This window comes from Lathamus discolor, chromosome 6 (genome assembly GCF_037157495.1).
Source record: "Lathamus discolor isolate bLatDis1 chromosome 6, bLatDis1.hap1, whole genome shotgun sequence".
Classification (NCBI taxonomy): Eukaryota; Metazoa; Chordata; class Aves; order Psittaciformes; family Psittacidae; genus Lathamus; species Lathamus discolor.
This window is the reverse complement of record NC_088889.1, coordinates 90,540,999-90,565,436: the sequence shown is the minus strand read 5'-3', so window position 1 is coordinate 90,565,436 and position 24,438 is coordinate 90,540,999. Positions and strand designations below refer to the sequence as shown.

The following is a 24,438-nucleotide window of genomic DNA, read 5'->3' as shown; positions in this document are numbered from 1 at the left end:
AGTTCATAGTTTATCAATAGCAGGTGGTGTCACAGCCAGACACTCACAGTCCCAGAACATGGATATGATTTATCCCGTGAAATCTGTACAAGAACCAGGACAAAGCTCTTAATATCTTTGATAATAAATTCTTTCAGCAGGTAGAACCAGATCCTGCAACAAGCTTTCTTAAAGGACTACAACAAAGAAACAGTAAGCCAGAAGCCATAAACCCACTACAAATGTACAGTGCTAAATGGTGAGTTAATTACTACAGACACCTGAGACCCCTGGACACACCGATGGCCACTGCGTTCAGGACCAAGATGAACACATGCAAGGAATTCTGCACAAGATGCTTTTATGGGAGCAAGTTTTGGCTAAAAATCAACTATTCCCATGGCACTTGCCTGTTGCCTTTCTGGCAGTGCTCCCACAGCACAGGTAAGACATGTTATGATCCCTTAGTTCCATGACAAACCCCATCTCTTGCTTTTGATGGTGCTTACTCTTCCCCAGGCCCAAACTTCAGAACAGAAGCACAAGGTCTGGCATTACTGGGCTTGAATTTACTGGCTGGCAAAGGAGGGATTATGGTCAAGAAACCGGGGCTTAGGAAGTGGCCATGAGATACGTGGACAACTCCTCTTGGAGCCATAGGCGAAGAAGGGCCAGTGGAAGTTCCCCATACAAACAAGCACATCAAGTCTGATGCTCTACTGAAATCCAAAGCTGACAATTATTTTCGCGCTCTGTGTACCTACCTGGCTTCAGACATGCAGAATCTTCCTCTCCCTGCCTCTCCCACTGACTGTGCTGGCTACTCCACCATGGATGGCTTCTAGTCATTGGTCCTCATATGGGTGACCTTCCAGAAAGATTCCCTGGATCTGAGTCTCTGAGTCCTATGAACATCCACATCCGCGCTGGGCAAAATCACGTACAGAGTCAGGACATAGGCCTGGGATTGTCTAAGAAGAGCCCAAGGAGATCTAAGAAGTCAACTCTCCTTGCATGGTATCAGGTGCTGAAATCTCCACACCTTCAGCAACACATGCCCAGGTCTGCTCCAGCTACTCTTTGGGATCACAGTTATGAGGTTATAAGAGGTTATGTTAACAGCAGGAGAAACAAGTCATCATTTCAACCACAGGCAAATCACATAAAGCTTCAAGTCATCATTTCAACCGCTGTTCCAGGGTAAAAATCACTGACCCGCTTTTTTTGTGGCTTTCAATCCTATACTCCAGCAGCAGTGTCTGATGGCCAAGGAGAGATTATACAAATTTGTAGCCATTTTACCTCTAAATTACAACTTTTGGAAGAAAAGACTAGGGGAGTAACTGGGCCATTCATCCCAGAGGGACCCTAAACCCAGCTCTGGTGCACACAAATGCAGTACCCATAAACCCAGCATGTTGTAGAGCTTCCTTAAACCAAACATAAAAACACTTATTAAGGGTCCATAGGGGTTCGTTTTTCCCAGCATGAAAAGTCCTACAGGAGAGGTCAGGGCTTGCTACTGTGCAGAGGTTTGGATGCTCCAGAGTCATGTGAGCACCACGCCACCATCTCCAACAGGCTCTAATACAGAGGCGGACTAAAAGGCTGCATGAAAAGGCATTGTGGTTATGGCTATAGAGTGCTTTTATGTTGTGCACTTCAGAGAATGTCAAAGCATGTCCTATGCAGGGCATCTGTGCCAAGAGGCAAGGATGGGCTCTATGAGTACGCAGCCATTGGGAAGGATGTGACCTAAACAGCCAGAAAGGTGCTGTACACCAGGGACTACCCAGGACAGTTTAGGAAAAGGCCAAACCTTATGTTCCCCATGAGGATCTGGTTAAATGATGGATGTTAACAAAAAACTGAGAGATTTTACCTACTTTTACCCATCACCTTTAAGCTACAGCATTAAACCAGCACCTCAGCAACACCAAAAAAGCCCAAATCTTGTACAAAGCTGCAAGTTAAGCTCAACAGAGACTCCGTGGAGGCGGAGGAATCTGCTTGGCCTCCGGAGGAGGGCAGAGCTGTTCCCAGGCACTGATACAGCCTAAGGGCAGCAACGACCCCCCTGACCCCACTGCCCCCTCTCAGCAAGCAAGGACCACAGGATCCAGCCAGAAAGGGCTGCTGCAGGGTCCCTCCAGGAAGCAACAATGCAGCAGCCAACACTCTGTGCTTCAATCATCCCATTTATTTCCCCATTTCCAGTATTTAAGGGGTTGTTTGTGTCCTATTTCATTGCAACATTCTCATTGCTCATCAACCCCCTAACAAGTGAAATCCATCCCAAATCCCAGCTCACGTCCTCACGGCTGCAGCATCACCTCCCAACTTACAACCACGTTGGCTGTAACAGACAGCCCTTTGTTCTTCCACAGAGGAGAGCATGTAACCTATCCTAACCTAAAGGGAACTGCTTCTTTAGTGTACAGTGTAAATTGAACTAAAGTGCCAGAGAAACAGTAAGGAATTTCTGAGTGCTCTCCTAAAAAACCCCAGCCAAAAGGTCTCTCGTATAGGTGACATATAAGATTTCCTAGAATAGGAAACATCAGAAATCCAGAAGTCAGTAATATCTTATCTAGCAAATTACACCCATACCAGGCTTGATGCAGAGGCAACCCTGCTAAAAGCCTGTCTTATTGCCCAAAGCAAGGACTCCCAGGGGAGAGATGCTGAGCCTGGCATGAGCTCCTTGGAGATCTGCTGCAGGCAAATCACATCCAATGAAACCCCGACTTATCCTTGTCAGACAAAACAGAAGATGGTGCTGAGCAAGGAGTAAATATCTGCAAATAAATAATCTGCTCCTGAGCTTCAGCTTCTCCCTTGTGCCTGTCAAGCCCTGCAGGCTCCCATTCCTGCCTCCTCAGCCTCTGTGCTGGGTTACTCTTTAAGTTACTCTAGCTAGGGAGAAGAGTATGAATTATTGGGTCTTACAGGCTACACATACAAAGAGCCTAAACAAGCCAAAGCCATAGATAAAATCCTCAAAAGCATCCAAGCTCTTGATTGTCACCTTCAGATCTTTTTCAGAAGTAAAAAGAAAAGCCACAAACAGCCTCCCTGTATCGCTCTTTTCCAGCCCTTCTGACAGCACCTTGCCCTTTGCAGACATCCCACAAACAAGAAAACATCAACTACCAATCTCAGAAGCACTTTCTAATTGAGAAAGCTTTGTGTTTAATGTCATAACACACGTGGCTTTTGGGTCCACACAGCATTGCACCACATCACCCACAGAACTCCCGTCCACCCTCACTCATCAGCTTAATAAACTCATTACAGCAATGAGGAGAGTGATGGGCTGGATGTTAATCACACTGCTGAGATTTACAGGAGGAATAAACCAAGAGAAAGCAAATCTCCAGTGTTTCAGCAGCTACCCAGCCACGTACCACAACTGCTGCTGGCCTTTACATCCCCCCAAGGTAATCAGCTAACACTTGTCTCTGGTAGCACACTGGGATCATGTGTGTTGTTGCTGCTGATCTGGCACAAGGAACTGCAAAAGGGAGTTATAAAAAGTCCTGTTAGACCCTGCTCGTGGTTAGGAAAATGTACAGCAGGAGCAGCTTGATGAAAATTGCACACAAACATACACAGAGGAATAGTCATGATCAAACATTCTGCAGAAGCAAATGCATTAAGGGAGAAAAGCTGCTTTTTGAAGACGTATTTCTGGTCCTGTTTCTTAAGAAAGGTCTAAAGGCAGTTCTCGCTGATGACAAATTCATAGAGCATGGTGAAATTCAGACTGGTGGTTTTTAAGCCACTTTTAAATCTTTAGACTTAAAGGATTGGCTTTTTAAAACTTTGTGCATACAAGGTTTCTGGAAACCAAGGGATCAACCTGCTGGAACTGCTCAGCACCTCTCACAAGGAGCATCCCAGCAGGATTCAGCCAAGAAATGGTGAGCTCACAGCCCTTTCAATCACCTCCTGCCCTGTGGGGCCACAGTGTGAGGACCACTGGTAGGAGGAAAAGGCCATTACCAGAATAGCATCCTTTTAGGGACCAAACCAGGGCACTCCAAAATGGAGAGGACTCACCTACTTCCTCATGGAGGGTGTCAAGGTGCACTCTCCTTCAGTGTCTCTTTGACAATCTCTGCAGGACCTTCCTAAGCACTCTCTGGTAGGATCACGGTTGGGATGAGAACTGCTGGAAGAAGAGGATTGCCTAATGACAGCACCCAAACCCAAGGTCAGCACACAGACCTGTGGCACAGGAATTCAGGAGGCACCCTCAGGTGAACTTTAATCTCAGCAAGTTACAAAAGCCAGTTGCTCTCTATGTAATAAAACCAAAGCTCAATTAGGAAAGGCAGGTTTGACCGGCTTGGAGAAAACTACCCTTTGATAACCACAAGCTACATTATCCTGTCACTGCTTTTGGCAGAGAAAAGAGGTCACTGCAGATTCCTACCAGCTATCCTGTCAATCATTTGTGCACTCAAGTAGTTCAGGTTCAATGTTCAAAAGGAGGAAGAGGCTGTGAACCATCCATCAGCTCTGTTTACCAACAGAACTAGTGAGCAAGGGCAAAGCGAGACGGCACTGAGCTGGCAACAGCTCGGAGGTCTCAGGATGTGACCATGCTACCTGCTCACAGGGCTCTCCTTCTGCAAGGCTGGAAATAAATACTCTTTCTGAAGATTAAACTTCAAGTGAGTATTCAGCAATACTAAAAAATCATTAATGAATGACAGAAGGAGTCAAGAAACATTCCCAGACTGTTCTTGCTCCTGTTTGCTTTCCACATCTGTGCCGGTGTTCCCAGTCCTTTGGCTGAGCAGAGCAGGGCAGCGTTTCACATCACTTGCCAAACTGGGTACTGAAAGGCTGCTAAAATTGCAATTAACTCCTTGAATTAAAATATTTCCCTTATTTGCCTCAAGGCCAAGGATAACACATTCAAGCAGATTTCCATTGTGGGCTGCTTGCAAACTGTTAATTGCAACTATTGCCTTAAGGATTCAGCAATCCTTACTCATCTCATGCAGAGCATGGGCCACCTCCTGTGTGGGATTCCACCTCTGCTCCTTAGGCAGATGACAGGAAATTTTATCAAACAAGATGAAAAACTGTTGCAAGGCCCTTGAGCTACCAACAATCCTACACGTTCTTTGTTAGACAAGTGGGTATTGCAGCTAACTCACATTTAATACTTCAATAAATGCTCTTTAATTGTACTAGTTGCAGAATGGAATCAGCTCAGCTCCAGCAGTTGCTGGTTCATGTCTCCCCACGCTCTCCTCAATGGGCCTGATATCCAGAAGGCCTGACACTTCCTTAACTGGAAGCAGTAATATTCCCAAGAGAAAATGGGGGTGAAATAGGGGTGTTGGATACAACTCACCATGGCAACCAAACGCTTGGAGGGCCAGCCTGGAGGACGATTGGAACTAGCAGCAGGACTCCAGATGGAGAGAGGAGGTGGCTGGTCTCTTCTCCCAAGGAACAAGGGATGGGACAAGAGGAAATGGCCTCAAGCTGCACCAGGGCAGGTTTAGATGGAGCTAAGGAACAATTCCTGCCCCAGAGGGTGCTCAGGCATTGGAACAGGCTGCCCAGGGCAGGGCTGCAGGCACCATCCCTGCAAGTGCTCACACACTGTGGAGATGAGGCCTCAGTGCCATGGGTTAGTGGTGGCCCTGGCAGCATTGGGCAACAGTTGGACTTGATGAGCTTAAAGGTCTTTTCTAACCCAGTGGATTCTATGATTCTGTGTTAAGCAGGTTCTTTGAGGAAGATGAGTTCATGGAACAGGGCTCCAAGAAGAGACAGAAACCTTCTCCCTGGGCAGGTGACTCCCCCATGGCTGCAGTGGCCATTCATCCACCTCAAGCATTGTTAATGCCATGTATTGATTGCAGAGACTGACAAGCTTGTGTTACATTCCAATGGATCCAACATGACACTTCGAAACTCAATATTGTCTCTGCCTAATTGGACAGGATCCAGTTCAATTCTGTCAAACCTCTTGATTAATGCTAAAGCAATAAAACCCCTTTTAGCCACGGAGACGGCCAGACTGAAAAGGGGAAGAGGAAGAATATGATCCTTGGAAAATACAGATAAGTGAATTCATGAATATGAGGGAGAGAAATGCCATTTTTAATACAAATATTTCCATAATGCTTGCAAGGGTAACAATTCACATCCCCTACTTTTCCACGTAAATTGGTCAAGAGGTAAAAGCCTCTTGTGAGCCCCTAGAGCAGTCACAGCTTTTGCCTTGGAATGTGGCTATGGAAAAGTTATTTCTTTGTCTACTTATTTGGAGACAGACTAGAAAACCTGGTTACAAAACTACTTCACTCAAAATCCCATGAAGTGGAAGCAATGGGTCTGAACTGCAGATGGGAACGCTCCTAATTTTGAGAAGAGAAACCAGCATTCCCACATCTGACTCCACATGGGAATTTCATATCTTAAATCAAATTAAAATAAGAGGAATGGTTGCCTTGTTTTAAATTGGTGGGGAAAAAAAGCTCCTTACTGCTTTTATCTATATTTTATCTCAGAAGAGGCTACTTTTTGTTGCAGCACAAATGCCATTGTACGAGAGATGATGGGATAACTCTACACATGAAAGAAAAGGGCAGCAACTTCAAATGCTTGAAAACACTGATCCTGCCACAGTGTTAATAGAATAAGGCAAAACCCAGTGGCTTTCCTGATCTGTTGAGTGTTTAGGGTTGAAAGAGCTAATCCACATTGAGTTACTCTCCCAGCTTTTATGTATAATACATACCCCAAAAGATAAGCAAATTATATGACATTATATATAATTACAGAAGCTCCTAATTGCATAGCACAGTTTGTAGGCAGCCCAGCAAACGCTGTGCTTTCCAGAACAGCAATTCCTGAAGTGAATACAGTAAATCAGCTTTTGCTTGCCACTGATTTGAAACTTTAACCTATAAATTAAATTAATAAGAGACAAAGGCTTCTTTTGTGCATTTGCAAGCCTGTAGGATTTTACAAATAATAGGACTGGAAAGTGATTTATATGCCGAGATTAAAGGTCAGTTTGGCGCACACGACTTTGGAGCAAAACACCCAACTATTAACTCATTCGTGCACCATCCTAATGTTGGATTCTTGTTACAGGGTTTGCTGTGAGCACTGGAATAGTTGCAAGACATCAAAAAAACCTGCACTGGAGAAGTACGTGGGATTCTTCCTCATCTATGGTAAGGATGGAAATGTGTACGGGAATTGTATCGGGCCATCAGCCTCCTATTACTGAAATGACATTACCCATGTGCTGCAATTCCAATCAAGTATGTATTCGACATGGAAAGTTTGAAAATACAGGAAATTGCGTGGAAACAGCATAAATTAAGTGTAACAATAGAAGATGTGCAAATAATTCAAACTTCTATCAGTGAATGGAAGGGTTCTGCTATTGACGATATCTTGCCAAGGGCTGGTCCTTCTCCTGGACAGCCCAATATTCCTGTGGGAAATAAAACTTCAAGCTGAACTTAAAACTTTTGGTGTATGCAATAATCAATAGTGTTAACCTGAGACCCACAACAGCTTCTTATGGTTATTCCCCTATGAAATTCTTTGGAAGAGACCAGAGGAGGAGGAGGAGATGCACAAACACACCCACCACAGGGAATGCAGTTTCTGCAGTAGAACTTTGTTGTGTGTCTGCTGTCCTGTAGGCAACAAATTCCATATTTTACTTATTAAATTATGACAGACTCTCTATTCTGTGAAAATCCATTCATTTAACACATTTAACAGTCAAAAGAAGAGATGAAACAGTAGCACGTTTTCATAATGGGATGAAAATGCAATCTGATCTCCAAAGAAGAAAGCAGCAGCTTGTAAAGCAACACCCTATTTGTTTAAACTCTATCTGCAATTAAAAGCATGTAGGTATTTTGCTTTCCCTGGAAAAGCAGATGGCAAGGAGGCAGGCTGCTTTTGGATAATTTAATTGTACGTTGGAGCTCTGCACACACCATTTTGCAGCTGATGCTACATGAAATCACTGTGTTCAAGTTTCAGTTTTGCTTAGACTCCTGAACTGTTGAGAGCAAACATTATGGAAAAAGAAGAGCATTGGATTTTGGCAGACACCAACAGTTTGTATCATCCCAAAGATCTACAAAGTAAGGGAGCTGGAATGATGGTTAATCCCTACAGACACTGCGAAAAGGGGAAGGGATGAGAAGACCAGCTCTCCCTGGACTGCAACTGATATGTTGCTATATAGGAGACCCAAAAACCAGTACTTAAGGCCCATGCATGCCACAAAGGATGATAAAAAATGAGGGAGTTTAACCATCTGGAGCAAACAGGGATGGGTATACCAGTGTGAGGGCTCTGGGGAAGGTGTGAGCAAGTCCCGAGCTGGATATTATGGCTGCCCCATTCCAGAAGAAGGTCCTGGTGGACATGGTTGTGGAGCCTGGAGGAACATGACGCTGTGGTAGAAATAAAGATGTTGCTGACATCATATTGTGGAGGCCAACTGAGCAATCCTATGAGCAAGAGAGATAACAGACACACTCCTTGAATGTTAACCTGCTCAAGCAAGTCCAGAGGAGACCATGAAGAGGCTGTGAGGGCTGGAGCAGCTCTGCTCTGAAGAAAGGCTGAGAGAGTTGGGATGGTTCAGCCTGGACAAGAGAAGGCTCCTCAAGGGGAGACCTTAGAGCAGCTCCAGTGCCTAAAGGGGCTGCAGGAAACCTGGAGAGGGGCTTTGGGCAAGGGCCTGTAGGGACAGGCCAACGGGAATGGCTTGAACCTGCCCGAGGGGAGACTGAGAGGAGCTCTTAGGCAGAAGCTCTTCCCTGTGAGGGTGCTGAGGCGCTGGCACAGGGTGCCCAGAGAAGCTGTGGCTGCCCCATCCCTGGCAGTGCTCAAGGCCAGGTTGGACACAGGGGCTTGGAGCAAGCTGCTCCAGTGGAAGGGGTCCCTGCCCGTAGCAAGAGGTTGGAACTGGATGAGCTTTAAGGTCCCTTCAACCCAAACCACTTCGTAACTCTATGATTCTATGAAACACTAGAAAGCTCTTAAATTTTCTTCTACTATTTTCCCCTCTTGTTTTTGCCTTACTGTTAGCACTGAAATTTGTCATCTTTCTCCTCTTTGCACATTTCTTAAAACACACCATTAACTAAGCTCATAAATCCACAATTTAAATAATTACCAGAGCGTTGCTTCTGTTATCTTCAAAGCTGACAAACCTCCTGGGTCCTGAACATTTCCATGAGCAGTTGATTATTCCCCACATCCCCCTGGTAGGCAGAGGGAAGCAATGGGCTCCATCATTCCTGTCCACTGGAGAAGCTGCCCAGCTGGATAAAAGCTAGGGACAGGGTCAGAGCATGCAGAGCTGATTAAGCGGCTGCAAAGTGGGTTGTAAGGACTAATCTGATTAGGATTGAAAACGACCAAATAGGTGGAGGTGGGGGGGGGGGGGGGGGAGGAGGAGAAAAGAGGAGAATATTTAAGGGCAAGTGATGAGGGTCCTGGGTGGTCTCTAAACGAGGTTGAAACAGTGGGAGAGTGTAATGAAGAGCTGAAATCCAATAGTTGTACAGGAAGCTTTCACCAGGCTTAAAACAAATCCTTAAGAAAACCAGAAAAGAATCCAGGAAGAGGAATTGTATTACTGCTGAAAACGGTATTGGCATATTCCCAATGCATTTAGAGCATGTGACTGACAGTTCTGCTGCTGATCCCGGCAGTGGGGAGGGATAATGTCTTCCTACACTTCAAAACCCTCCAAAGGCTCACAACAGAAAGATCCCCGGGGGGACATTTCACTGAACTTTTGCTAATATTATCCTGGTTTGGTTTAATATTGCTGGCAATCAGGGGAAAGCTGGTGCAAGCAGTGGGAGGCAGGTGCCACTGATCAGCCTGGCTTATACCAACATGAGAATCAAGAGGTTGCTCACTTGACTTTGGCTTAATACAGTTACTTTTGGTGAAGAAATAAAGAAAAGATAGAATCCCACAGCAAAACCTGGGCTCTGCCACCCATGGGAAGGGTGACTGGGAGGGATCTCCTACTGCATGCTAATCCCTCTTATTCCTGCCATTAGTTTCCTTCTAAAGCTATCCTGAAAGTTCCTCTTTCACCACTTACATCCAATTTACTTCAGAAGAATGTGGTTTCCTGAGCCTGGACCAAAGATGCTACCTCTGCTCTACGATGCCAATTCGCAGCTCTGCCTTTTCTTTCTATAGTTCTCTGAGCAGATATTCCTCCTCCTAGATTCACTGCCAGGATGCTGGTCCTGATGAATATCATAGCTGAACTAATGCAGACTCTGGGAATCAGGTGTGATTCCCAAGTGGCTGGGAATCCCCTTCCCATTCATCTGTCCTGTTTGCTGTTCAGGGTAAGTCATGTCAGACTCCTGGACCAAACACTGCTGACAGCAAACCTATGGTCTCACATGTGCATGATGCTGGAGAGCAGCTTCCCTGCCTGCTCTGCTCGGGATAAGACATCACCTACAGTGTCTTCCCTGTGAGGGTGCTGAGGTGCTGGCACAGGGTGCCCAGAGAAGCTGTGGCTGCCCCATCCCTGGCAGTGTTCAAGGTCAGGTTGGACACAGGGGCTTGGAGCAACCTGCTCTAGTGGAAGGGGTCCCTGCCTGTGGCAGGGGGTTGAAACTGGATGAGCTTTAAGGTCCCTTACAAAACAAACCACACTGGGATTCTATGTCCCTGCAGGTAGGAGAAATCTGATTTTCTGCTTAAAATCAAACACTGTTACTCACCCTAGTTCTTCTAGAGCATTCTTTAACTACAGAAGACCTGCATCCCTTGTCACTGTTTAAGAAGCAGCATGACTGGACACAAATGTCAGTATTTATCATTCTGTCTTCTAAACGCCCAGCTCCACGAGCACAGTTACACTGGAAAAACTTCCTGCCTTTGAGAGCTCAGACCTCACTTCCAGAAGTGCTGATGAGCTGCAGCAGAACCTGCTGCCAGCATCCCAAACCCTGGAAAACCAGCCCAAATTCCACCTTTAAAAGCATTTCCTCCCTCTCTTTTGAAGTGATGTGCACATTTAACTATTATTAGCACAACAGAGCCCAGCCCAAAGTTGGGAATAACAAACATTTCCAGCAAACTGCATTCAAAGAGATCTCGCACCCAGTGTAGAGCACCTGGGATTCATCTGAAAACCCATCTCAGATAGAGACCTTCTTGCAGCGGCCTGATACAAAATCCAGATACAGTGTAATAAGCTTTTGATGTCATGTTGACATTTATCTGCCAATATTATTGCTTCATGCACTTACCTTATGATGGATCCTGTTACTTAATTGATCACAGGCAAGGTCAGGAACTGGCCCTTCTTCCATCTCTAGCAGTGACATCATGCAAATCACCAAAAGCCAGAAGAAAGCACCTAATCCTCAGTTCAAACCCACACTAAGCAGCACTTCACTACGTGTGAATGAAGACAACTGGTTTTTCAATTATGCCTCCAAAAAGGTCCTGTTTCAAAACTTCTGACCAAATGGAAAAACTCAAAAAGCTGAACACAAACTGCTTTTCCCTTTGCTGTCAGTCGCCTTAACTCAAAGAACAGTTTGCTTTCACAGCAGGAGATGAAAATAAACTGCGTTTATAATCCACCATGGTCAGAACTTCGTCTGCTCCTTGCTCTCCTTACAGAGGACTCACCAACACCAGCTTTGGCTTCTATATGGCAAGATGTCCAGAGAGGGCAGAAATGAACCACAACTCACTTGGAGTCATAATCACAGAATCAGCTAGGTTGGAAAAGACCTTTAAGATCATTAAGTCCTATCGGAGTACACATTTTACTGATTCAAGTAATGATGGGCTGTGAGGAACCACAGAAATACACAGAGTATCTACCAAATCCTATGGTCACTTCTTAAAACCCTCCCAGATGCTGAGGGCAGCGATTGCCCTGGGCTTCCAGCCACACATCCAACAGTGCTGAGCTCACCCCAGGCCCTGCAAGCATGGACTGCTGGACTTCCATACCCTTTTCATAGAATCATGGAATGGTTTAGTCTAGAAAGGAGCTTAAAGCTCACCCAGTTCCAACCCCTGCCACGGGCAGGGACCCCTTCCACTGGAGCAGCTTGCTCCAAGCCCCTGTGTCCAACCTGGCCTTGAGCACTGCCAGGGATGGGGCAGCCACAGCTTCTCTGGGCACCCTGTGCCAGCGCCTCAGCACCCTCACAGGGAAGAGCTTCTGCCTAAGAGCTCATCTCAGCCTCTCCCCTGGCAGCTTTGGCACATCTCCAAAATGCTTTGACTGTTACTTCTTTGAAACATTCTTGTTTTCTGTTTAATTCAGCACTATTTCCCTCACATCAATTTGTAACTTTAAACACACATTTTGAGAAGAAGGTCTGAGTACCTGCTTCCCTGTTAGGAACATTTTTCCTTCCAGCATCGCAAACTCTTGTAATAAAGCCCATCCTCAGACATCAGGGATGATGAAAGCAGATCATTTTCCGATTTATCAAAATGAATTGCTAGATATTATTTACTTTTCGTTTCAGAATAGATTGGGATAAGCAAGATGAAAAGTCTAACGAGGCTTAATGGAGGGAAGAGAAGGGAGAAAAGAAATCAAGAGGCAGTTAAAGAGCAGTTAGAGCTTCCTTCTCACCCTTATCAGCACAGTTATCAGTCAGCAAGCCCATAATTAGGTACAAAAGACATTGTGCTCTGGAGAGCTTCTCCAGGAACCCGAGAGCTGCTGCATGCCAGAAGCTGGAGCAGTGATTGACAGCCTCTATTTAAGAGAAACAGTCACAGAATAATTAGTGACAATTTGTACAAATCAGAAGGAGTGACCTTTGTGGCTGTGCAGCGTCCTACGCACAGAACTAAAACGTGACTCAGTTGTGAAGCAGAGGCCGCTTCAGCAAAGTCCTTCAAACTTTCTTGCTTCATGGCAACAGACCCATCCTGAGCACCTACAGATGACTCCAGAACAGGGAAGCAAAGCCTAGGTCTTCCAATGCTGACAGAGATTTTGCTGCTTTGAGAGCTGGTTTTGGTTTTCCTTTCCCTTTATCCCCCTGTCTCAGCACTAAGTGTGCCTTCCTAGCCTGGCTTTCTGCAGCAAAGGATGCAAATCATTGAGAAACTCTTGCATAAAAGGCATTCCCTTCAAAGCATCGCTTAAAAACATCTACCTTAAAATTAAAAATACAGAATTGCAGCCCTGAGGAGAACGATTTGGGGTGTTGGGTGATGAGAAGCTCCCCACGACCCAGCTTCAGTGTGCGCTTGAGCCCAGAACCCACCCCCGTGTGCTGGGCTGCACCCCCAGAGCATGAGCAGCAGCTCAGGGAGGGGATCCTGCCCCTCTGCTGCGCTCTGAGGAGACCCCCCCTGCAGTCCTGATCAAGCTCTGGGGCAACAACACAAAAGGGATGTGGAGCTGTTGGAGTGAGGCCAGAGGAGGCCACGGAGATGCTGCGAGGGCTGGAGCAGCTCTGCTCTGGAGCCAGGCTGGGAGAGCTGGGCTGGGGCAGCCTGGAGAAGAGAAGGCTCCTGAAGGGGAGACCTGAGAGCAGCTCCAGTGCCTGAAGGGGCTGCAGGAAACCTGGAGAGGGGCTTTGGACAAGGGCCTGTAGGGACAGGCCAAGGGGAATGGTTTGAACCTGCCCGAGGGGAGACTGAGAGGAGCTCTTAGGCAGAAGCTCTTCCCTGTGAGGGTGCTGAGGCGCTGGCACAGGGTGCCCAGAGAAGCTGTGGCTGCCCCATCCCTGGCAGTGCTCAAGGCCAGGTTGGACACAGGGGCTTGGAGCAAGCTGCTCCAGTGGAAGGTGTCCCTGCCCTTGGCAGGGGTTGGAGCTGGATGAGCTTCAAGATCCCTTCCAAACCAGTCTGTGATTCCATCAAAATATGAGCCACAGTAGTAAGCAGAAGGGCCACAGTTCCCTTGCCTGGTTCATGCCATGGCTCTCCTCTCCGCTGAGCTGTACCCAGCACCAGCCCAGCCAAATACAGGCTACCCAGGTCCCACATAAGGGACCCTCTGGGTGTTTTTAGCAGTCCCTGGGCAGTTTCAGTGCAAAGCAGAGGAGCAGGATGCCCAGCAAGACCCTCCTCCCCATGCTCGCCTGCCCCAGCAGCTGCTTCAGCAGCTGTTCCTACCAGTTGGTGGCTGAATTTTATAAGATATCTGTCTGTAATTAAAAAGCAACAGCACTTTGGCAGCCATTATAAAAATGCATCACTGGATTGCATCCCACGGGGAGTACTTCTGCAGTGGAACACAGGGCGACGCCGTCTATGTGACCATGGAGGACTTTTCCCATTTCTAAAGCCCAAAGATGATCTGCTTAACTGCTCTGCCAAGACCACCACCAGCATCCAAACCCACAGGCTCCATTTGGACTGGTTGTGGGTCAGAACTGCTCGTCTCCAGGCTGTGCCACTCCAACCTGGCCTGTGCCAACACATATGGTCGCAAGGTGCTCTGCGGCACAAGCATTGAGGGTTGGGGAGCTACAGGTTTGTGGGGAGGTTGTAAAATACGGGTCTTGCACAAGAGGATTTTCTCCATTTGGAGCACGTTAAGACATTGTGCTCGTGCCAGCTGAGCAGCACACCCAGAACTAGCAAAGTTTGGGCCAGATAAAAGTTGGCATAGGAGGGAGTGGGAAGGGGCCCTGGGGAGCAAGTTGGTGCTCCCCGCTCCCATGCCTGGCTCACAGAGCTGGTACCTAGTAACAGTTAGAAGCTGCTGTCACCCATGCTTGGGCAATGCTCTGCATGCTCCAGAAACAGCCTTGAGTGGCCAGAACCTTCCATAGCAGACTTTTCCCTCATGCAATGGGAGCCTGGCCATGGGAAGGAGATGCTGCACTCCACAGGGGCTGAAATATGCTTCTGGATCAGGGGGACATGCTCAGCCACATCTCCCCTCTCACACAGGCTGGGAATCGAGGCTGCCTCTGTCTTCCCCAACAGATGAGATGCTGCTGAACATTGTGGGATCTCTGCCATATGCTCCAGTGGAAGCAGAAATCTAGCTCCAGCCTGCATACTACTGCAAGATTTGTAAACCCTTATGTACACAGTAGATAAATGCTTAATAATCATGATGACAAACAGACCTGAAACCCAGAAGCAGCTTCGCTCTGCATTAACTGCTTCAGGAAGAGGTTCCACTGAGCAAAAGCCTCCCTTTGACTGGGACTTCTTACAGGGACAAAAGCCAACAGACAACAAATAAAGCCCATGGTACATCAGACTCCAGGACATCACTTGCCTGTACCTTCCCAGGCAGGTCCATTTTCACATGCTAACGTAGATACATCTGCACGTGAAGCTCTGGGGCACCAGGAGCCCCAGTCTACATCCACACTAGGGTGCAAACATAATGCACCCACCTGGGAGCTTATGGCCAAGTTAGCAAAGAAACTAACACAGAAGGAGGTTGAACTCCCTGTTTATGGTGTTTTGCCAAACTGGGATTAGAGTTTGGGACTCCTGGCACCCAGAGCCACGATTAATTCACGGACTCTTTCTACCTCCACCCCAGCCCCCAAGCAGTTTCCACATGCCAGGCTGGGTATGGTGGTGAAGCAAAGTCCTCTCATCTCCATCAGTGCCTGCCTTTCTCTTCCACACTCACTGGAGCCCATCTGCCCCTCAGGGACCAGAGCAGACTTAAGGCTGGTAGGAAAATACCTTTCCTATGTAAACCATGCGTTCTGCCATTTCCCTCTCCAAATTACACAGCGTCACAGATCGTAAGCCCTCTAAACAGAGAGGCTTCAGTTGAGGAACAGATCTCCATAAAGGCTGGGATTAAGGCCCTGCACATTAGAAAGGAAAGAGGGAGGGAAAATATGCTCCGTTTAATTACCCAAGCCATAACAACATTTACTATTTCACACACGATTCCTGACAAAAGGGGAAATGTTATTTTCCACCAGCATAGCTGCTGGTTCTACTACAAATAAATAGTCCAGGGCGCGCTCACCATGCCAGAGATGGAGGCCATGTGTTTTCATTAATTCTCTTGGCAGAGAAGCCCATGTAGATTTTGGACTGCAGCTCAGGACTGGAACAGGAGAGCTGGGGTGGCCAACATACATCACAGCAGACTCCACTTGGCCCAAGTCCACTTACGAGCTGGTCCAATACCCAGTTATATCATCCTAATTACGAGCAGATTCCCAGTTCCCTCCCCTCCTTGCAGATGTATCTTCAGCTTCACCCTTTTCTTCCTCCCTTCTGACTGGTTGAAATCAGCAGGTGAATTGCACCCTTTTGTTATCACTGGGAGACAAAGTTTGGCCTCTTTCATTTTCCTCTTATTGCAGCTTCTTTTGTGTGGATTAAAATAATTTATATTGATAATGTGATCTGCCCCCTGTCCCTGTTCCCAATGACTCGTACAGGCTCGGGATCCTGCATTATGGATATGACATGAATGGTCTTAATTAGCCCTTGTGGGCTCCAGAACTGATTCTGGTTTTGATTTGAACTATCTGGGATTATGCAGGCTGACTGATGTGGGCTGGGGTCACAGCAGAGCCTGTCAGGGGGTGCTGGGGGGCTCACTTGGAGCTGTCTTTTCTCAGCCTGCTGCCAGGTGCCTGGCAGGGCATGGCAGAAAGGAAGGACAATTTACTGCAGCCACCTCTGTGTTTGAGATGAAGAGTGACAGCACCGAAGGGTCTCTGCATCCTAAGTTTTACTCAGAATGAAGCAGGATACTGACAGGGCAACAAGAGCTCACTGAGCAGCCTCGGTAATGGGCATTCAGTGAGTGAAACCCATTGCAAGTAAAAGATGGTAACAGAAAAATAAAGGAGCATTAAAGATGAAAACGCAGAGCTTTCTGGACCTGCAAAATTCCATTTCACAATAAGCAACCAGTTAACCAGGAGCGAAAAACAAAGGTGTCAGCGCCTTGGAAATTGATGGATCTCTTTCCTATTTTGGGAAGGGGAATCCCAATCCTCTAACAGGACTGGTAACACAGTCCCTGGCACTCATATGCAATTCCATGCATACAAGGTGGAAAGACTGAGGTCCTGTTCGAGCATCCCCACTTCCATTGCTCAGTGCCTGCCCTGCACAGTCATTCATAGGCAACACCTTGGAACACGTTCTGCAGGTCAGGGAAGTCAGGCTCTGCCAGGGTTAATTGGAAGGGGGAAATGGTTTCCAGACGTGATGAAGGTCCACTGAGAACATCACCCTGAAGGTACATCCCCAGGGGCTGACAGCTCAGGTCTTACCAACAAACCCAGCACCAGAAACTGCCCCAGGCTGAGATAGATTATAGAGCAGAGGCACTATACCATGGTGTGCAGGTTTCAGTGGCTGCAATGTTAATCTAAGGGAGGGAATATTGCTCCAGTACTGTGTCTCTTTCACTAAACCAGGGCTCCTTGCCCAGTGGAGTGTTGCTGTATGCAGCAATTTCTTTTTTAACACTGTTTATACAAAACACAAATGTAAAAATCTAGGTAAAAGAGAGGGGAAGCTGAGCTCCTCTCTCCATAATCACAGAGGAGACAACACTTAGAGCCAGAACTCAAACCACAGTTTCTAATCAGAATGCAATGTAATCACTGCAACAGATGTCCAAAAGATAAAACTGCATGATTCTGAATTGCCAGCGATTAGTGCTCAGCATCTTGGAGAGCACTGAGATGCTCTATTTCTGTCTACATACATCCACGTTTTGGAAGTATAAGCAGAAAGCCTTCAACACAATGAAAAATCCTTTCTGTTCCTCTCCTGCAGGATTTTAACAGAGGAAGTTCTCAGTGAGGTTCAGGTCTGCCCCTGAATCAGTCCGTGATGGTGAGGGTAGGGAAAGAGACAAGTTGATCGTTTAGGAATGCAACTGGGAAAACCAGCATCACCTAGCTGGCACATGGACATTGCTGCACTGCCAGAGACAGAAGGCTATGATAAAGAAAGAAAAAAATGGAGAGCAAATTCTTCTACCAAAGTAAAGCAGACAAAAGAAATTATCCTTGATGTGCAGATCACTCACCTCGTAGTGATAATCCATGCAAGTTAACTCCTGCCAGCAGCGATCTCCTCGGATTTTAATCAGACCCTGGTGAGAAAAGAAATAAAAAAACAGAAAATACAGTCACAAATACTATATTTTCATTATCTTGTACATCAAGGTATTATTGCAATATGCCAAATACTCTGGTTCAACTACAGGGAGATCTGGTAACACCAGGGAAGTGCAGAGGCTCCCACACTGGCTCCCGGCATCACCAGGTACCAGGCAGGAGGTGCAGAGCATCAGGGAGCAATAAGAAAAACAAAGCTCTGCCACTGGGCCATGCCTGTGTAACAGCGAAAAGGCACCTGCAGACCTAAATATGCCATAGTCACAATCTTAAAATCCAGACCCAGGTGTCTCCCTCTCCCCAAACCGCCTATAGAAAAAGAAGCAGCAACACAAGACACGGATGGGATCTGCAGCCTCATAGAGCTGGACCCAGAGATGCAATCAAAGTAATTAGAGAAACAAAAGAGCAGAAGGGGAAGGAAGCTGACAGATCTAAACACAGATGAATGCCCTAATGACAGGTCTGCTCCACCTTAGGTTAGAGGTTGGCAATGAAATAAGCAGGTATCAGAGGCTCCTGCGCATTGATATTTCAGGGCAACAAGGGGGTGAAATTTCCAAATCAGTGGGTCCATTCCAGGGCTGGCAGTAATATTCGGATTAAATTTCTTTGCCTTAGTGATGAAGGGTAGAAAGGAATCAGTCGTCCACAGCAGGAAAGACACCTGGCCAGGGATGAGCCTGCTAGCAGGAAGCCTTGCAATCAAGCCATGCCAGCCCCAAGGTATGCAGGTTCAGCTTGTCGGCTTTGATGTATGGGAAAGGTCCCTGATTAGGATCACAATATCCCAAATTGAGGAAAGCTTCACTAGTCAAAAGGTTGAACCAGCTCTATCATCTGCATACAATTAGGGGGTATTTGCCTACCTCTGACATTGCTACTAATTGCAATGTTCCTGCCTCCCTCAGTAGAAAAATACAGCGAGCTCCCGTAAGGACCAGTTCCTGGATATACCATGAGCATCCTGAAGCTTCTTAATATTTGCTCTAGGGAAGGTTTTCAGTAAGAGACCAGTGACCTTTCAATGCTAAAATCTGAGAGCTCAGAGGAGAAGATGCTCTATGGCACATCCTGGCCTATTGGTTTCATCCAAATTGCTTAAAAAAATATATCTCCACTTGCAGCATTAAACATAGTTTAATGTGTCTGAGGCTCAGGAAAATTCCAAATTCCAGTTAAAGATCCTCCTCCCACCCCAAACTGTCCAGACATTATAAGTAAATATCCAGAAACATCCACTTAGGAAGAAGCTCTTCACTATGAGAAGAAACACCCTGGGCCTGGGAAGTCTCCATCTCATGAAAGGGACACCCCCTACCAGCACCAGCACCAAACCCCAAACAGAGCTGGTGCAGAAGGCACAGAGAAAAGCACAGTGGATGCAAAGTGATACCACAGAGGATTTGTGTGACAGGAGAGCAGAATGGTGGATACCAACCGCTGCAGTTTTCCTCTCTAGTGGGTTACCCAGCAGATCCCATCACTCTCTTCATCACTCTGCAAGGGCTGGAGCAGCAGAGGCAGGGACAAGGCAGCCTTGCTGTCAACAGCCACAGCTTCATCTTCCCCTCCTGAGTCACCCACAGCTCACTCTGCCCCTCAAACCTTTTCTACAGTTACAGGATATATTGATAGCATCTCACAGGATGAGCTGCTGCTGGCACAGAGGCCGGACAGACACTAAGAAAGGCTCTGTGCAAGAATGCTAGAATATTAAAAGAGGACAGCTATCTTGATGACCTTCCCTCCTACCTTGGCCAGGCTGTAATCAAGCTCTATTATTCAGCAGGGATAATTAAAACAAGTATAGGATAGAAAAGCACCGTAGTGAAAATCCGAATCTTCCCTGCAATGAGTCACTAAGGGACTGTTAATCACATTTTGTTTACTACAAAGCTTTCAAGCAGGAAAGTCACTTAAAGCTCTGAATATCAAATCTGGTTTGCAGCACGGAAAACTCCCACTCTCATAATTAGGGGGCGTTTCAAGGCTTCTTTCCCCTGCTGCTGTCTTGGAGTCCACTTCCACTCCCACACTGGCATCTGAGTTTGAAATGAAGTTGGACCAAGAAACAAGAGTATGTAGTGCATGAAAACCTACGTGCTCTGTAGCTCTGTTTCTGATGAGGAGGACCAGGAAAGGAGGATGACACATGGTGAGCCTCACTGAGGAATCTCGCTTGGAAGAGCTGTGGATCCCTGGATACGGCCACAGCCAGGATGAGCTCTCACATACCTTATTGCTCCATGCTCGGATCAATGCTGGTTTTACACACTCTTCCCATATTATTTGGCTTCTGCTGACATTTCTGGATGTCAGCTCCTGTTCTCTTGAAGGCGCAAACTTAGTTTGAGAGATGGTAACTGGGTCCAAGTGAGCACGGAACAGAAGGAGGAGGGGAGGAAACGGGGATCCCCACATCTGCCAGAGTTTCACATTCACTGGATTTCTCTCAGTCTGCTAACAATTCCCAATCCATTTTCAAGATTCCTGTGTGTATATTGAACTGGCCTGGACCCCACAGCTGCAGCACATTATGCTGCCATACCACAGATCATAGAATCATAGGATCAACTAGGCTGAAAAAGACCTTTAAAGATTATCGAGTCCAACCTTTACCCCAGGATTGCCAAGGCCACCACTAACCCATCGCACTGAGGGCAAACTGATCCCCCATCACGACTTCCATTCATGGCCGCACCTCCTCTCTCCTCTAGGCTTCCCCTTATGGGTGCCCCTCATGATCTCCACTTGCAGCCAACCTTCATCTGTCCTTTATAGTGGCTTACACTGTATAGATGCCGCCTCTACACCTCATGGCCACCCCTCACGCCCCATGGCGGCCCCTGCCCTCCCCTCATGATCTCGTCTCACATGCTATGGCTGCCCCTGCTCTCCCTTCACACTCACCACTCACCCTGATGGCCACCTCTCCTTTCTCATCACAATCTCCCCTCATGGCTGCCCTTCTGCTCTTCCTCATGATTTTCCCTCATGGCCGCCCTTCCTATCCCCTCAAGGCTGCTCCTTGTCGCCCCTCACGATCTCCCCTCAAGGCTGCCCTTCTGCTCTCCCCTCATGGCTGCCCTTCCACTCTCCCTCATCACCTCCCCTCATGGCCACCCTTCCGCTCCCCATCAAGATCTCAACTCATGGCCACCCTTCTCTCCCCTCATGGCTGCCCTTCTGCTTTACATCACAATCTTCCATCATGGCTGCCCTTCTGCTCTCCCTCACAATCTGCCCTCATGGCTGCCTTTCCTCTCCCCTCATGATCTCCCATCATAGCCATCCTTCTGCTCTTCGATCATGGCTGCCCTTCCACTCTCCCTCACGATCTCCCCTCATGGCCGCCCTTTCTGCTCTCCCCTCATGGCCGCTCTTCTGCTCTCCCCTCATGGCTGCCCTTCCACTCTTCGTTATGATCTCCCCCTATGGCCACCCTTCCACTCTCCCTCATGATCTCCCCTCATGGCCGCCCTTTCTGCTCTCCCCTCATGGCTGCCCTTCCACTCTCCCTCATCACCTCCCCTCATGGCCACCCTTCCGCTCCCCATCAAGATCTCAACTCATGGCCACCCTTCTCTCCCCTCATGGCTACCCTTCTGCTTTACAGCACAATCTTCCGCCATGGCTGCCCTTCTGCTCTCCCTCACAATCTGCCCTCATGGCTGCCTTTCCTCTCCCCTCATGATCTCCCATCATGGCCACCCTGCCGCTCTTTGTCATGATCTCCCCCTGTGGATACCCTTCCACTCTCCCTCATGATCTCCCCTCATGGCCGCCCTTTCTGCTCTCCCCTCATGGCCGCCCTTCCGCTCTCCCTCAAGATCTCAACTCATGGCCGCCCTTCTCTCCCTTCACAATCTCCCCTCATGGCTGCCTTTCCTCTCCCCTCTCAATCTCCCCTCATAGCTGCCCTTCTTCTCCCTGCATCATCTCCCATCATGGCCACCCTTCTGCTCTCCCTCAAAATCTCAACTCATGGCCGCCCTTCTCTCCCTTCACAATCTCCCCTCATGGCTGCTTTTCCTCTCCCCTCACGATCTCCCCTCATGGCTGCCCTTCCGGTCTCCCTCATGATCTCCCCTTATGGCTGCCCTTCTGCTCTCCCTCAAGATCTCCACTCACGGCCGCCCTTCTCTCCCCTCACTCCCTTCATGGCCGCCCTTCCTCTCCCCTCACTATCTATCTCCCCTCATGGCCCTTCTCATCTCCCCTCAAGATCTCAACTCATGGCCGCCCTTCCTCTCCCGTCACGATCTCCCCTCATGGCCGCCATTCCGCTCTCCGTCAATCTCCTCTCAGATCAAACTCGAGGGCAGGATCCAGACACGCACAAGATGGCGGATCTCCGGGAATGAGGGAAAGGAACCAGCCCATCCCCAGGCTCCAATGCAGCCCGGTACTCACACACGTACGACTGAACCAGATCAGCCTCAGAGGGCACAGATTTCAGACCAAACCTGGTGTTTCGCGGGGTTGGAGGCGATTCCTGACTGTGGGACAGACCAGGATGGACGCGTTCCAACAAAGACCTTTTCCGTTTCTTTTGGAGGGCGCGTTTTGAGCGTCGGATCTGCCTGATCCCTTCCAGATCCAAGAGCGTACAAAGGTATTTAGAACGTTCCGTAGCCTCCAGGCGAGAGCTACAGGCAGGCGCTACCACAAACCTGCTGTACCAGCCTCAGCCCAACCGCTCCTTCCCTCACGTGTACAAGCCTCTGGGCTCCGCAACGAATAAGTTCAAGGATCAGGAAGCGAATTAAAATGCAACACCTGCAATTTCCAGGTTTTGGCGTTTTCCGTGCCAAGCATGGCTCCCGTCTATCCTCCCACCTTTAATTTCTCCCTGTGCTCTTCAAGCATCTCGAGGTACCACGTGGTTTTTGATACAACATCAAAATTGACCTGTTTGTTCCAATTCATGCTGTCAGGAGTTGGTGATGCCCACAGGTAGGCAATGAGCAGGAAAGGACAGCTAAACGTGTACCCATCATCACTCACTTGGAAGACTGGGCAGCTCCTCAATGTACTAAACCGTCCCTTTTTGCAGCATCCCGAAGATGTTGAATACAACAAGACACCAAAGGAGAGGAAAACCTTTCTCATCCCACTTCCAGCTCCTTGTCCAACACAACCAGCTCCCTGCCTTATTAAACTTGCCTGCACACAGGGGGCTATATGCCAGCTGGGAACATCATTACTCCTGGTTATCTTACAACACACTGACCACATTTCACAGGTATGAAATACCAAGGAAAACCTCCAGATCCCAGACAATCTGACGCCACACTACATATGGGTATTTATGGACTTAAACTTATCCAGTTCCATCCCCCTGTGAGGGGCAGGGACCCCTTCCACTGGAGCAGCTTGCTCCAAGCCCCTGTGTCCAACCTGGCCTTGAGCACTGCCAGGGATGGGGCAGCCACAGCTTCTCTGGGCACCCTGTGCCAGCGCCTCAGCACCCTTCACAGTGAGGGTCACTGCTCAGTTCAACTCCCTGCTATTATAAGAAGTCATTGTTCTCATTTATACATGCTTTTATATTATTCCAGCTTGGCACAATGCTCATTATGGCAAATGCAACCATTTGGGAAACGTGGAAAAGACGTGCTGAAGGAAGCTCAGCGCACTAACTTGCTTCTTATTATCTACATTCCAAAATAACTTGAAAAGGGGATTTTTTCTCCCCCTTTTTTGGAGTTGGCAAATTTAGGAAGTTTCTTCCAAGCCCTGAGCTAGCAGGGCATTAACTAAAAACTTGAATTCTGCCTTTATTTTGACATAAGAATTGGAGACTACTGGGCATGAGATTGGGAATTTTGGAAATAGTTTATATTTTTCCCATTTTATGTTCTGCTCTAATTAGTACACAAAACCAAAGAAGGGGGGAAGATATTTTTAGGGAGAAGAAAACGGCTTTTAAAGCTTATTTTCTTTTCCCAATGATAAAGTCCAGTGAACGCTCACACGCTTATAACTCCAAGACAAAACCAAGCCCCCCGGATCCCTGTTTGTACACTGCGGGTGGGTGACAGGCCTTTCAAATCCCTGCATATCAGAAGGGAAAGCTATCCAGCAATACAAATTAAATAGAAGCTAAAGGGAAGGAAACAGGTGGCTCGGTGAACCAGCAACTGCCCTTTCACCTCCGTGGCCTTGCTTTGAATCCAGCTCCAACCAGAGTTATTAAATTCATACTGCTGGGATGGGGGGTACAAAGACGTGCTGGCGTTTGAGCACTGCAGCCCAGCTCCTGGCAGCCTGAACGTGCACACCAGCCCCTTCCAGTAATAAGAAAACCTGGCCTGGGGAAGGGGAAAGTTGAGAT

General features: G+C 47.7%; 1 protein-coding gene across 1 annotated transcript in view; it reads right to left on the bottom strand.

The window, feature by feature from the left end:
- LMF1 (lipase maturation factor 1) overlaps positions 1 to 24,438 on the bottom strand; it is a 225,792-nt gene that overhangs the window by 135,872 nt on the left and 65,482 nt on the right. Inside the window, exon 5 of the mRNA XM_065684805.1 lies at positions 18,008 to 18,073. Coding sequence (XP_065540877.1) covers positions 18,008 to 18,073 — 66 coding nt within the window. The remainder of the gene's footprint in view (positions 1 to 18,007; positions 18,074 to 24,438) is intronic.